Source organism: Theobroma cacao, chromosome 4 (assembly GCF_053813885.1).
Source record: "Theobroma cacao isolate CCN51 chromosome 4, ASM5381388v1, whole genome shotgun sequence".
NCBI classification, from domain to species: Eukaryota; Viridiplantae; Streptophyta; class Magnoliopsida; order Malvales; family Malvaceae; genus Theobroma; species Theobroma cacao.
The window spans coordinates 34,805,930-34,821,874 of record NC_142642.1 but is presented as its reverse complement, the minus strand read 5'-3'; the positions used below and the strand labels follow the sequence as shown (position 1 = coordinate 34,821,874).

At 35.6% G+C, this 15,945-nt stretch overlaps 3 protein-coding genes across 3 annotated transcripts; 1 reads left to right on the top strand and 2 right to left on the bottom strand.

Moving 5' to 3' along the window:
• Positions 1 to 2,500: 2,500 nt before the first annotated feature.
• LOC18602638 (Disease resistance protein (TIR-NBS-LRR class) family) lies at positions 2,501 to 6,660 on the bottom strand. The gene is given in 5 exon segments (XM_018118621.2): positions 2,501 to 3,092; positions 3,164 to 4,054; positions 4,165 to 4,446; positions 4,706 to 5,813; positions 5,975 to 6,660. Coding segments are annotated over 5 exon segments (3,237 nt in total). The 5' UTR covers positions 6,478 to 6,660; the 3' UTR covers positions 2,501 to 2,639.
• A 1,900-nt stretch (positions 6,661 to 8,560) lies between these two features.
• On the bottom strand, positions 8,561 to 10,398 carry LOC18602637 (putative xyloglucan galactosyltransferase GT15). The gene has a single exon (XM_007034149.3). The coding sequence runs from the start codon at positions 10,250 to 10,252 to the stop codon at positions 8,702 to 8,704; it is 1,551 nt and encodes a 516-aa protein (XP_007034211.2). The 5' UTR covers positions 10,253 to 10,398; the 3' UTR covers positions 8,561 to 8,701.
• A 2,731-nt stretch (positions 10,399 to 13,129) lies between these two features.
• Positions 13,130 to 15,091, top strand: LOC18602636 (Exostosin family protein). Its single transcript, XM_007034148.3, has one exon. The coding sequence runs from the start codon at positions 13,286 to 13,288 to the stop codon at positions 14,885 to 14,887; it is 1,602 nt and encodes a 533-aa protein (XP_007034210.2). The 5' UTR covers positions 13,130 to 13,285; the 3' UTR covers positions 14,888 to 15,091.
• The last annotated feature ends 854 nt before the right edge of the window (positions 15,092 to 15,945 follow it).

Below are 15,945 nucleotides of genomic sequence, written 5' to 3'. Positions count from 1 at the left end.
GTTTCGTGTCAAATCGTGTCTGACACGTTTACGACATGTTAACACGAATTGCCAGGTCTACACACAATATATTAGTTTCCAAATATACACACATATCGTATTAGTTTTTACATAAACACAAATATGATATTAGTTTCCTAATATATACAAGTGTGACATTAGTTGCCATATATACACAAGTATAATATTAGTTTCCACATATGCCAAAAACGAGGCAGTTTCCACTACCTTTTGATCTTCAACAGTTGCCTAATTCTTCAAAATATATTAATTACAAAACCAAGGAGATGTCTGTCCCACTGGGAGGTTCATTGTCGTCTTTGAAGGTATGCACTCGGGATCTTATCACAGCTGTGTAGAGATATATGGTGTATGAAGTTGTTAGGAGTATGTTCACCTCTGAAACAAAGAAAGACGTCATGGTTCCATCTAGAGCTAGAATGAGATGCTTCCATTTATGAAGCACTTGGCAGCCATGGCAAGGCAATCAAATACCCTATAGAAAGACAAGCGCCTTTTTCTGTTTTGGAAACTGTTTTGGTTTTTTTAACCTGAAATGAAATATATGGTGTTTAAATTAATTAAACTAGTGCGATGATTTAATATTAATTAATTGAGTATATGGTGTTTAAACTCATAGGTTTAAATTAAAATTGAAATGAAATATATATATATATATGGTGATGTTAATTAATAATTTAATATTAATTAATTACATTGTATTTATTAATGTCACATGTAAAAAGACTCCGGTATATTATTGAAAACAAGAAGAAAGTGTAAAAATATATTATTGTTTTGAAAAAGAAAAGTGTGAGAGTGAATTGATAAAAAAATGATTAGAATCAGGGGCGGAGGTTAGTTAAGTAATGGTGGGGGGGGGGCAAAATTTTAAAATATTTTATTCATTATATATATTTTAATTAAGAGTGAAAGATAGTATATTTATTAGGACTATGGCCCCCAAATAAATATTATATATATTTTAATTATTTTCAAAGTATTTTGTTATTTAATAATTAATATAAATAATAAAATAATAAAATATTAAAATAATAAAATATATGACACCATAAATCTTACTCAATTTTATCCTAATTCTTAGATTTCCCTACACTTCTTTCTCTCTCTTTTTTTTTCTCTTTCTCTTCTTTTTTATCTTTTTATTTTTTAAAAAGCATTCGATGAAATTTCATTACTTAATAGATGTGTATAAAAGCTACCTCATTTTGGTAGTATTGCAACAAAAACATATAGAACATGTCCTTAATATGAAATAAGTTGCGTGTAATGAAACAAAACACATCTAAAACCTAATAGTCTACCAACAGGAACAACCAAAGTTTAGAGCCATTTCTTTTTAAAACACATGACTCTTGCACAATCTTCAGATTAAGTTCTCTGATTTATAAAAAATCTCAGCAAGCATTGGTTGTCGTTCTTACTAGATAGACTTCACTCTAACTATACATCAATATCGAAAGGAAAATCAATTCATTTATCTGGTCTTGATTTATTGACTAGTATAGAGAATTTTTATCAATTTTCAACCAGCAACATAATGCATAAATACGAGTTTTGATGGGTTGCACGTGTTATGAAATAAGAGCTAGTAAGCATTGTCCTTTTATTTTTATTTTACTCTCTTCTTTATAACTCACTACTGAAACACATTTCATTTTTCAAATGTCGAGCACTACTTCCTTAAACATTTATTATAATTTTTTTCTAGTTTTATTTTTATTTTTATGTTATATAAAATTATTATATATTATGAATCTTTTGCTTATTAGTTAAGTTTAACATATTAATGTTAAAAATATTTAAACTTTATTCTTCTTCGTCTTTGGCCTTCCGAACAAAAGTTAGCTACTTTCGCTCCTGATTAGAATAACATCCTCTAATAGAAAGAAAGAAAACGAAAATGTTAATTAATTATATAAATCATTGAGTTAGTATAATTAATTAACTAATAATTAGGTATAAAGTGTTGATATGTAATTAGATAATCATTTAAGTTTTGAGTTAAATGGATTTATGTAAAACAATTTTAAAAAATAATCATATCATTAAATACGTGCTAAAGTAGAAAATTGTGTGAAATTTAAAATAGTGTTTTAAAGGACAAGGATAGAAATTGTCCTTAACATGGAAAGTAACAATTTTTATCTTTCGTTTATATTCCTAATCTAATCCTCCCTTCAGCTTCCATATTCTATTGTATTATTCTTTTCTGATTGCTTTGTCAATAATTTTATACGACTTGCTCAATTATTAAATCATTATGTTTAATTAAATATTTAAATAAATTAAAGTGCCACGAATTTTTTTTTGGAAAAGATATATTAATATATTAAATTCCCTAATTGAATTACTGTAACTTCATTGTTGATACCAAAGTTAATCAACAACTTTATATATAATAATATAGATGAAAGAAACGAATTTTTGATTTTTGAACACTAATATTCTATTAAACTAATCAAAAGACCCGACTCTCTCAATTGAAAGAAAATGGCATAAATGGGAAAGGTCTCCGAACCATTACAAGCTTCCTACTAATCTCTTCCTTTCTTTTCTTTTGTTTTTTTTATTGAATCAAAAAGAAAGCTCTACCTAACCTAGCGGAATAGAGCTTTTCAGCAGATGCCGTCAACTCGATCAATTGGAAGATGGATACCCCATTTCTTGACAAGACATCTACCTTGCGCCTCAAATGAAACTTCAATTTCATCTCCTTCATCCGCGTTTATATCCTCAAAAATGAAGTATCGCAGATAAGCTACCCATGCATGATCTTCATCAATCCCCCCGTCATATTCGGGCACTGGCTCATCAAAAGCCTCACAGCCCTTTGTTTTATTTCTAAATAATATAGTAAAGGCAGCAGAAGTGCTGCTTCCATTATAGTAATATTCTTCATTGATCCCGCAGACAACCCACAAAATCATACCTCGTCTTTCACCTGATGCAAGTGAAGGCATACAAAACAACACTGATGAGGATCCCGTTGCTTTGTAGTCGCACCAATCTGGCACCTCTCGAGCAGGGACGCAAGCTTCCAAATACTTTTTCTTGGACTTAAAAATCACCTGTTTCAATGAAATTAATTTCGTTATATATGATCATTAACATAAAGAGAGAGAGAGAGGGAGAGAGAGACCCTTGAATCTGTCCAGTGGAAGTACCACCGGGGAAGTGAGAATTGAGGAAGATCCCACTCCTCAATGTCAATTCTGTTGCTACAGTTAGTTATTATGAATTGGGAAAGTTTTCTAGGTGTGTTTGATAGCTTTGGGTATTCAACGATCGATGTGCACCGCTTTGCTTCAAACTGACGTAATTCTGGAGGAAGCTCTGGAATTGATTGAAGGTTTTTGCAGTCACTCAAATGCAGTCTCGTTAAGCTAGAATGATTGCTGATTCCAACTGGCAGGCTACAGAACTTGTTTCCGTTTAAATTCAAAACTTTAAGTAATGGGAAACTCCCAAAATCAATGGAAATGTCCTTGTTACACAAGTTTCGGTTACGAAGATTAAGCCTTGTTAATGAGCTTAAATGAGAAAACGTCGCTGGTAAGAAAGTGGAAGAACCCGCACTTTTTGGTGAAACCCATGATGAAAAGAATGAGAAGAAAGATTTAGATGGCAGTTCTTCTCTACGTCCAGCTAATGATAGATCTTCAAGGTTCCTCAAAAGTCCGAAGGAAATAGGTAACTAAGTAATAGCAGATCCATTCGCAGAAAGATTTTTCAAAGCTTCCAACTTTCCCAAATGCTCTGGAAAACTGCAAAGTTTGGAGCAACCACTGAGATTTAGGGTCTCAAGAGATCTTAAGTTGCAAACGCTGTCTGGAAGTTCCCTAATGTTTTTGCACGCTGCCAAATTCAAGCACACAAGTCTTTCCAGACTCCCAATGGATTGATGAACCTTAATTAAACTTCTGCAACCTTCAAGTTGAAGTGTTTCCAGACTTGGGAGTCTAGCAAAGTCGGGTGTCTCCGCAAGGTAGAGTGAATAGCTGAGATCTAGTATTTTCAGCTTGTGGAGAAACTGTTGCAACAAGAAAAAGAGAATAAGAACAAGTTAGCAATAATAGGCAATTAATATCGAAATGAAAAGAAAGACAAAAGTCATTGGTGTTGCAAAGTGCTTTTAATTACTTTTGTCTCCTTCCAAACTTTGTTGAAATTACTAAACCTCAAGTCGAGAACAACTAGATTGTCCAGATGAAGATTGGGCGGTAAAACTTGTAGAGGACATGCATGCCAACAAAGCCATCTTAATTCTTTGGAAAATTTTTCATAGCACCCACTGGTGAAACGTACGGAATTGATTTTCAGCAATCTTAAAAAGGTCATCTTTGCAAATGCTTCAGTGCTCACGATGACATCTTCTGATCTGGCTGATACATCTAGGCTAAGACCTTCCACTGCTTTAGTTCCCTAAAAACAACAAAAATACTATTAATTAATCCAACACAATATATATACTTATGTATTTATCGAGTATACACTCTCAGTTCCCAAAATTTGAAAAGCATAGCAAATTTTTCCATGTAATTTCAAATGTCACATATGTGTCTCTACACACTCAACGTTAAAGGTATAATCACTCATAAGAATTAAGGCATGTGTATTATGCATATAGTAGACATATGATAAACCATGGATGCATCTAAGGATGTTTTTAGTGAACTTTTACCATGTGTGTTTGTAGTACGTTTACTACGTCCTGATGAAGCCACAGCCTGCTGCGTTTTCCGATAAGATATGGTGATACTTCACGGACAATCTCTCTTCCCATGTCTCGAAGTAGGTCATGCATTTTTAGCTTATGATCATGTTGGTCGATTGTTATGAGGGACCTCTCCAAGAGAACACTAACACCGATTTCTGGAAAGAAGCCACAGCCATCTAGTATTTTCATGACATATTCTTTGTCCATCCCAATAAAGAAGCATGCAATATCAAGGAATATAGCCTTCATTTGATCATCTAGTCCATCAAAACTTATCCTAAGCTTCTTTTGAATTCGGTCATGAGGTATTTGTCGTAATTTTTCAACCACATTTTCCCATTCAAGCTGGCTTCTTTTAAACAAATAAGACCCCAAAACTTCAAGAGCTAGGGGAAGTCCTTGAACATGATCCACCACACTCTTGGAAAGTTGGAAGTAACCATCTTTGGGATTAGGCCTCCTAAACGCATGCCAACTGAAAAGCTGGGTAGATTCCTCAGGATTCAATTCTTCTACCTTATAGCTCTCATCCACCTCTAATTCAGTAAGCAAACGTTCATCTCTTGTTGTAACAATAATCCTACTTCCTAGACCGAACCACTTCCGGTCTCCAACCAATGAGTTCAGTTGTGTTGAATCATCCACATCATCAAGAACAATAAATACTCTTCGGTAGCGAAGCCTCTCCTGGATCAAATTGATTCCTCTGTCAACATTATCTATACTAACACTTTTCAAATTCAGGATATCAGAAAGGAGTTGCCGTTGTACACTAGCAAGACCATTAGGTTGCTTAGAGTTATCTTTAATATCTGAAAGGAAACTGCTTCCATCAAATTGAAATCCATCACAGACAGAGTTGTAGACAGCTTTGGCAACGGTGGTCTTACCTACGCCACCCATTCCATAGATTCCCATTATGCGAACTTCATCCGATCCGATGCTTAAAAATTCCATCACCCTTCTGACGCGGGATTCTATAGCAACTGGGTGAGTGGCAACATGCAAGTAACTGCGGTTTACTTTCCTGAGGACATCTTCCACAATCTTTTGGATAAACTTTGATTCATGTCTGTAAATTAAGTTAGAGGAGCAACATAAATAAATAAATAAATGATTAGCTAAAATATTTACAAACTTTGGATACTAAAATGAGTGTTTAGATCTCAAAAAACAAGCATCCAAATTTTAATTTTTTTTGGATAATTATCTTAAAAAGAATTAAATAAATACCCGTCTGCAACGTTTTGGAGGTCCCAACCAGATAAATCTGCAGCTTCTGTAAGAGCTGTTCTCCAGCTCTTAATCATCTCCGTATCTGCTTCAAAACGTTCTTCGTGCTTAGCAAACGCTTTTGCAAAACTTCCGGTCTGATTTCGAACATGAGATGGATCAACATCGTAGAAGATTGGAATAACAATCTGGCCTATTGTATTTTTGCAGTTGATAATATTAACAAGTTCATTAAGGCACCACCTGGAAGAAGCATAGCCTTTTGAAAACACCAACAAAGAAACTTTTGATTCTTGGATCGCCTTGAGCAGCTCTGAGGAGATGTCTTTGCCCCTTGCGAGTTCATCATCGTCTCTGAAGGTATTCACTCCAGCACTTAGCAAAGTTGCGTAGAGATGATCGGTAAAATTCTTTCGAGTGTCTTCACCTCTGAAGCTTAGGAACACTTCATATTTCGATTTTGATCTGGAAGAAGATGCTTCGGACAAGCCTTTGGTAGCCATGGGAAATTAAGCCAACCAAATAGGCACTAGAGAAAAAGGTTTTTGGAAAACTTGGACATCTGAAGTGCATATCTATTCTCTATGGTGTTTATATTATACATTAAGATCATTGCCCGATTGTGAAAGACTTCATTCGACTTTCAGTCTTTCACGATCCTCATTTATTTTATTTTATGAGATTGTTGCTATTGCTACGAAACCCCATAGAAAATGTTGTAATGTTGTCCCAAATCACCTAACGACTTTGACCAATCGAACCCCAAAACAATTGATTAGGGGAACGGAAATTGAAAATAAATTTGACTGCACAATGATGTAAGCTTTAAGATATTATAATTGAGATAGGATAATGATTTGGTTTTATTGTTCATGTTAAAAACCATAATGATAGGCATATCCTTGGTTATTCATTTTTTGAAACCAGATACAGCAGAGTCAATAGCTAATGAAATAAATCTTTTTGCCTGATGAGGCAGAGATTCAATTGAGAAATTTGAGATTCAAGTTCTACTAATATTAACAAAATTAAGAAAATTTTATTCCCAGCATGGGAAAGCAGGAACAGAGCTTCAAACAGAGGGAAGCTCTGCAACTAGACCAAGATTTTTAATCCAAACTTCTCTTATTTTTCCTTCTAATTATTTTCACCTAATTAAATTCAGAATGCATGATAATTTCACACGCTCCAAGCCCACCTCCTCAAGAAATGAATCTTATAAAAACCAAAAATCGAAATGATTTCCTTTTATAATCTTAAAACACACATAAATATTCAGAAATTGAAATATTAAGTTAAAATACAAAATCCGTATCAAACATAATATTTGATGAAAGGAAATTTTGATATTGGTCAAAATTAGCTTTGTAGTTATTCGGCAACTTCGTGCCCGCAAAGGTCGCTTAATAGTATTGTGTTCAAAAGGGGAAGCTGCGTAAGTGTTTCCTGGAGGAGCCCACCGACTAATTGAAGTTCCCCAGGTTGAGGAACCTTTGGTTAATATACTTCCATTACAGTTACTGGCATATCATCTCGCTGTTCTAAGGGGATACAACGTTGACCAGCCTCGGAATCTTGCAAAGAGCGTGACCATACGATGAAGAATGTTTACTGATGAACTTGCATTCACGTTCCTCTGCAAATTATTAGAGTAGACACATTACGCATTCTTTTGCCTCCTTTTGTTTTTCCTTCTTGAGATTATTTGCAAGATGAAGGAAGTATAATTGAACGAAAGCGAAGATGGTTTTATGCCGATACGATGAACAAAATGACAATCTTATGTACTTGATGGTCAAAAGTTTTAAAACTAGTGTGTCATCTTATGATTGAAAAGCGTTAGCATGAACCTTATTTTTTTACTACATTTTCTTGATGAGTATGTGGTATTGTCTCGATCAAAAAATAAATAAAATTTTATGGTTATTTTCTTTTGCAAATAAATTCTGAAGCCTGCATGCAGTTTATGCATTGTGATTTTTCTGGAGGTTGCAGACGTTCTACATTTTTTTCTGGAGGGGCTTTTGATCAATCTCATTTGGTCTGCTAAGCGCAGAATCAAAATCCTCGACGTCCTCAGAAAATGGATACCTTTCTGTTTGACAGGCCTCCACTCCAGAGAAAGAGACTGCTAATTAGTCCCTATATGAACGTTGGATGCCCGAGGGGGCCGTGATTGATACCTGACCAAGAGATTCCAGCTGAAGCCTTGGATCAATCTTGCCACGTGCTAACTCCGGATAAGAGATTTTGCATTCAGAATTGAAGTTTTGGCGTTTTGGTTCCGTCCTCGTTCTTTCCGCTAACATTTTTCTCGTCTCTCTGGGACTGTACAAACAAGTCAACTTTGGAGGGCTAATTGAGATTGTGCTATACAATGTCCATTACGTTGATGTGGGGCGTAATTTGGATCACCAAAATGCATTTGCTTTGAATCAGGACTTGGATAGGATGTTCGTCCTTTTCCTCCTCTGGCCTCTAGGCCTGAATTGACCATTGCAACTTAAAATTGCCTCCACATTGCTGGCTCAAGATTAGCACTAATGGTGGCAGTCGCATGTCAAAGTAAATTGCTACATATGCAAATTGTGTGACAATACCTGGGAAAAATATTATTGACCGTCTATTTCCAATTGGGTTTACAATGAAAATAATCCTCACCTACTAGTTCAAAACTTTGGGAATCTACAAATCAGCTTCTAAATTCTAACCCGAGACCACTTCCCCTTAACTAATGATCACTTTCCTAAATGTCTCTATTCTCTTCAGAATTCCCTTGATTGCTAAATCAAATGCATCTTCAATACTCTCCAATCTAGACCGGGGATTTGCATAAATAATCCTTGGAATCAATCTTATGACCTCTTCTCTCATTGCTAATTCTTCATCCTTCGAAACTCCAAGCAATGTCTGGTTGATGCTAACTTTTCCTAGTCTCAAATTCTTCGGTGATATAAACACAGAATACTTGGCGTAGTTCTTTGGTAAATGCCATACATATTGTGAATAAGCACTCCCTGGATGGAAGAAGACTGGAATACAACCAGCCAAAATGGAATCAAAAGTTGACCTTCTTGTCAATGAATCCCCTGAAGGTTGCAAGCAAAAGATTGAGCTTTGAAACAGCTTCATCAAATTTACTGGATCATCACATTTGTGCCCAACAGAATCACAGTCTAGTAAATTGCATAACTTCTTCGAAGCTTGGCATTGGCTGATAATCTCACTCCTTATCGAACCTTTCTGTCTCGATCTTGGGGCACCGGCAAAAGAGAACAAGTAAGGCCGGTTTTGTCTTCTCATTAGTTCCTGCCATTGAAAAACCTCGTTATCTGTTGAAGGATGGAAGTATGTAGGATATGGTACAGCAAAGTCATTTTTCCAAGACCCTGATTCAATTGTTAACATTGACATGTTCTCAGACTCCGGCAGGAACCTGAACTTGCTACCCCAATCAGACTTCCTGTTTGATTGTCTCCTGAAATCCCGAGCAATCCTCCCTGAAATTAAGAAATGATCCTTACCCCACATGCTTTTCCATTCAGGTTTTCCTGCAAGCCATTTAACCAAATCAAGACCTGAAGAATCTCTCATAGAAGTATTGAATCCCCATAGATAACGACGAAGATCCAGACCAGCATAGTATGGCACAAAAATAGCAGAGGCGATCGAGGAATCATTGGTTAAGCACTTGTATGTCTTCATTCTGTTATGGAAAATAACCTCTAGCAAGAATTGGTTCGTCGAAAACCAACTGTTCTTCCATAAATCCAAAGCATCAGAACTTTCAATCTGAGGACCTAAACCAGAGTTTTCAATATATGTACACATACTGGATTTATCAGTAGCCCTGGTCAGCAGCTGACAATTCTTGAGCACATCTTCATTGAATCGCTTAGGAAGATCATGAATATAAATGTATCGACCCGAGCAAGAATCTTTATTCTTCTCTAGCTTTCTGCTAGTGTTTTCATGACCATCTGAACTAGAAATCTTCTTCTTTGAGTCGTCTAATGAGGTTTTGGTATCAATTGAGTTTCTAGTAAAATAAATTGACTGATACTTTGAACTATCACTGCTTGAGACATAAACGAACCCCTCCATCCTCCCAATGAAAAACAGATGACGAAGACAGAGTAATAAAAAGAATAAAACAATGGAAAAAAGCAGGACAAACCAGAATTGATTGGTGCAATATTTTCTTCCTGACTGGTTTCTCCATTTGCTCCTGATGGGCTTCCCAACACAAAATTCTCTTATCAATACATGAAATTTCATTGCAGCTGAACGAATCAAAAAAAGAAAAATAGAAAGAACAATGAAGAAGGGAGAGAATGAATGAATAAGAGCCTGTTCATAACCTTCAAGCACCCACAAGAAATAGAAAAAGGCAACTCTATTTTCCTTTCTGAAGTTTCCTTTCACTAGTATAAAAAGCAAAGGCAACTTGATCTTTGGGGGGAAGAAAAATTAATGGGGCCCAGGATCAAGTAAGGCCAATCCGAGTAACAGCTCATATGTAGTGTGAGTCATGAATAAAAAAAAAGAGTAGTTTATTTGAGGATGCCTAATTGGACAATAAAAGAAATAGACTGACAAAGACCGTGGATGGCTTGAAGAAAACTTCTAAGAATGAAAAATATTGATTGAAGCTAAAGACTTTTTATATTGTTGAATGTTGAAAGTAGTGGGGGTGGTAACGAAAGAGTAAAGGATGCTAGATTGCGGGTCAGTGCTGACGGGCGACGGCATTGTTAAATTAATAAAATCATGTGGACTTAGCTTTTTATTTATTTTTACAAGAAAGAACAAAACAGAAGACGTTGATGGCAAGCTAGGCCGCTACTGAGGGAGGTTAGACTTAGAACAGGGAAGAAATTACGAAGAAGAATGATTAATAAAATGCAAACAAAAAGTACATTGTTTCTTGCCAAGTATCTAAACAAAATATTTTGGCCTATTCTTTACTTCTTTAATCATTCATACCCAACTATTTACCAAAAAAAAAAAAATTCATTCATACCCAACTCTTAATACCTAAATTTTTTAATATATTTTTATCGAGATCTATGTATCAATAGTATTATATTGGTTGTGGTCAAAAGTATTATAGTTTTGAATTTTTGTTATAAAAAAATATATTTTGCTCAGTGAAAATGTAGAACTACTTTAAGATGTTACGAAACCATGATGGTCAATACATGGGTTAATTATTATTATAATTAATCTAAGTTGATTATCTCCTTTAGGCCTCTTATTGTGGCGGATTATTCTAGGGTGAAAAATAACGTAGAAGAAGAAGAAAAAAAGAAAGAGGAGATGAAATATTAGAAGAGCAGAAAAGTAGGGAAAGTAATGTAATATACCCATCCTCTCATTTATTACTGCGTTAATACGTGTTTGACTTGCGATTTACAAAATGTATAATTTTCTTACCTAACAGTCACTCCTCGTGCCCTTCCCCATTTCATCATTTTTACCACCGTCCTATGAAAACAAAAATCATCTGTTTGCATAACTAGATATTACTAGATAGAAATTGGATTATTTTTCTACTGCTAGATCCAACCTTGTGAGTTGTGATATGGACCTGCAGTAAAATTAATAAATTTTATTTGTAAACTACAAATTAAGCAGAACCTAAATAATGTGATCTAAACCATGTGACGCAATTTAATTCAATGGCTCCAACTTACTTCTTGACACTATAAAACTCTCCTTGGATCAAGTCCAATAAGGCTTGGACCGCGCATTTTGACTCATATATGGACAAAATTATATAAGACCAAGACTCGCTTGGTCCAAACAACTTAGCCTCATATTTGGATCAAGCCCAAGACTGCCCAGTTAGGCCCATTTTCCAAGGAAAAATAAATAGGTTACATAATAAGAGCTTTATTTCCCAAGCAAGAAACAAGAGCTTCATTTCACTGTTTATCAGCCAAAGGAAAAGAAAAAAAGTTAAAGCCAATTCTTGAATGTCTTGTTTTGTACAGTCTTTCCTTAAATTTTTTTGTATTGTATAATACTATTATATGGTACAAAACTTTGTTTTCATGCCAATGGGAGAAATAACACACAAGTTATTATTACCTCTTTTTGTTGAAAAAAAAAAGTTTAGCTAATAAGTTTGCTAAGGACACTTATTAATGTTACTGTGAAAAGTAACATATTCACTTAATTCATTGAAATTTATCAAAAATTACTGGTCAAATTCGTTGATGAACCCTGTAAAAAATAGGAATTAATAAAAGTTTTTTTTGCTTTTTTTTGGGGCAAATCTAAGAATAACTTGGACTTGTTTGTATGCCCCAGGCCCCCAACATGCATGCTTCCATGGCGGGGGCTTGTTACTCTGAATTGGAAGATTAGAAGGAAAATTAAATTAGGGTACCCCACGAAATTCATGCCATTGTCATTGCTGCCATGCAATAATTGAGGCTTCATTCAGTTGCTTGGCATGTAAGAAGGTGCTGCATTTCACTTATGTCGGTGGGATATAAACACACCAACCCAAAATCTCTTCCAATATTTGTGTTCCACTGTTTGATGCCAATAAACTACTTTTAGGGGTAAATTTGATTCGCCTTTACCTTCACAATTAGTGCTTGCTTCGTGACTTGTAAGTATATAAGTGTTAAGTTTAAAATCAAAGAAGTCACAAAGTTTAGAGTTATTGATTTGGTATGAAATAATAAATTAATTTTAATCAGCATGAAAGACCTTGAATAAACAATGTAAGAAATTTTATCTAAATTTTGTTCATTTATCCAAATTTTCATTGGACTTTGAAAAAAAAAAAAAACAGAAGAATCTTACTAAGAACCGTATTTTTTGTGCACCCACTTTTTCTTTTCTTCAGTTTGGACGAACTTAGTGACCATTTAAACTTTCACACGAACAAGAGAAGAACCGCATGTTCTTTAGAAGTTTTTTTTTTCTCCCTATTTTTAGATGTGGTGAGAGAAAACAAAGGGGATGGTGACCCACATTGCTTGTCCTTAATCTCCCTACAAAGTAACGGGCGTTTGCCTCCTCAGTCAATAAGTTTGGCACAAATCCAGACACTTTCAAGCTCCCTTTGTCCAATGCAAGAAGTAAATGACAATAGAACCCCTGCATTTTCACCTCAAATTAAGGTTCTCCTCAGCACTTTAAGCCTCGGATCAAGGAAACAAGGCTTCCACTAAAAACCAAACAACCACTGTTCTCACTTGCTTTTATGCTGTTCTCAAAACTCTCTCCATCTTCCCCCCTGTTTCTAGCTGTCGTCTTGGGAAGTTGCAGAGGAGAGAAGCCTGTTTAGAGTAGATGGAAAAGACCATCGCTGCGAAGTGCTGCAACAATCAACGCTGGTTTGTTCTGTTAGTCTTCTTGGTTTTCTGTTTTGAATTGCTTTGCTTTGATTACTCAGCTATAACTGGTGGAAATAATGGGGTCGCTATTTTGGATAACAATCATGCAAATGCAATCAGCACCCAAAATTCTTTATCCCATGATTTCACTGAAAGTTCTAATGATAGCATTTCTCCATTGCCCAATAGCCCACTTGTCGATGTTGTGGTTAACAAAACTGATGAAGCCAACAAAAAGGCTGACAGAGAGGAAGAATTGAAAGTGGAACCTGATTTAGATTCTTGTTTGGGAAGATATATATATGTTCACGATCTTTCTAGTAGATTTAATAAGGATTTGGTTAACAATTGTCGGTTGCTTACTCGGGGAACTGATAAAAATATGTGTCCGTACTTAGAGAACTTGGGTTTTGGTCCTCAAATTGAAAACCCTCAAAATGTTTTGCTGAACAATAGCTGGTTTTTAACAAATCAGTTCTTGTTAGAAGTCATCTTTCACAACAAGATGAAAAATTATGAATGTTTAACCAATGATTCGTCGAAAGCATCCGCTGTTTTTGTACCGTTCTATGCTGGTCTTGATATGAGCATGTATCTTTGGGAGTTCAACATTTCAGTGAGAGACTCTGCTTCTCTTAGTCTTGTTAAGTGGCTAGCAGAAAAGCCTGAATGGAAAAGAATGTGGGGTAGAGATCATTTCTTAGTTGCTGGAAGGATTGCATGGGATTTCAGGAGACAAACAGATAATGAATCCGATTGGGGTAGCAAGCTTAGGTTCTTGCCTGAATCGAAGAACATGTCAATGTTGTCAATTGAATCAAGTTCCTGGAACAATGATTATGCAATTCCATACCCAACATGCTTCCATCCTTCAAAGGACAGTGAGGTTTTCCAATGGCAGGACAGAATGAGAAGGCAGAAGCGGCGCTATCTCTTCTCCTTTGCTGGTGCTCCTAGGCCTGAATATCAGAACTCCATCCGGGGCAAGATTATAGATCAATGCTTAGCTTCAGAGAATCAGTGCAATTTGCTGGATTGTAATTATGGTGCAACAAATTGTGATAACCCAGTTAATGTAATGAGAGCCTTTCAGAGCTCAATCTTTTGCTTGCAGCCTCCTGGGGATTCATACACAAGGAGATCGATTTTCGACTCAATTTTGGCAGGGTGTATTCCAGTATTTTTCCATCCAGGTACTGCATATGCCCAATACACATGGCATTTACCAAAGAATTATACAAAATACTCAGTGTACATACCAGTAAAGGATTTAAGCGAATGGAAAATCAACCTCAATGAAACATTGCTTGGAATTTCAGAAGATAGAATATTGGCCTTGAGAGAGGAGGTTATAAGGCTAATCCCAAGAGTAGTTTATTCAGATCCAAGGTCTAGATTAGAGACTCTTGAGGATGCATTTGATTTAGCAGTTAAGGGAATTCTGGAGAGAATAGAAAGTGTTAGGAATATGATTAGGGAAGGGAAGGATCCTAGTATTGGATTTGCAGATGGGGATGATTACAAGTATACATTTTCTCCTTATGGGAATGGCATTTGAACTTATTGCAGTAGAAAGTCATCATCAATGTTCTTTGTCCTTCAGCTCAAGCAAACATAAGTATATATCTAATTCAGTCCTTACAATTTCATATATATATAATTTTTTCATATCTTTTGTAGCCCTCTGTCTCAATAGTTGTACTTGCATGATAAGAATATAATTCTGGAGTGATGTCAGAAATTTGGTTTTGCTTTTGGGATATTTTACTTTCTTTCTTTCTTATTCTTTTGACTAAAAAGGAGAAAACAAAGCTCAGAATCCTTCATTCATCATCAGATGCATTTCCTAGTTCCTTCACTGTCTTTTGCAATTAGTCCTGCCAAGAAGCCTTTGGTTTAACAGCATGTGCCAACCATCCAATTGTGATGTGTGCCCTCTTTGAGTTTTGGATGGTGGGCAGGGCTAGGGTAATTTAGGGATTTCAAATGCTCAAACAAATCTCCCTTTTCTCATTAATTTGTTCTCCGAATCATTCTTGTTGAATTAGGCTTTCAACATTAGGTTAATTATTATGTTGAAACCCTTCTTTATATAGTGCATTAAGCTTTCCACGCTCCCTTTTGACCCAAAAGAAAAAGGGGTTTTGTACTTCTCACCAAGCTGGATCACTACGTGGTAACTAAAATGGCATTGGTAACATGCTGTTAAGGTGGAGTGTGGAAGATGACTTGATGTCCTGCCGACACTAGAGAGGGAATTGTCATGTTTGCATGTGATGTGATAACTGTCTTGGGAGTTGGACAGATTTTGTAAACAAAACGGGGACATGACTAGTTGGATCAGTAAAGTTTGTCCCAAAACCCCATGCCTTTGCCTAAGATTGTGGTGCTTACGGAATGGGAACCTGCTTTTGGGGATAATGGACCCATCAATAATTTATTAGGAGTGACCAGTTTCTAAAAATGTGATTTTTCCAGTAATTATTAGTCTGAGACATTTACTTGGGTGAGTGTATTAAAGGAAAGGAAAAACAATGAGAAAAAGTTATTGGAAAGTTGAAGATTACATAAATGGAAGAAAATTGTAGGTGAAATCTAAGTTAAGGAAAGGTTACT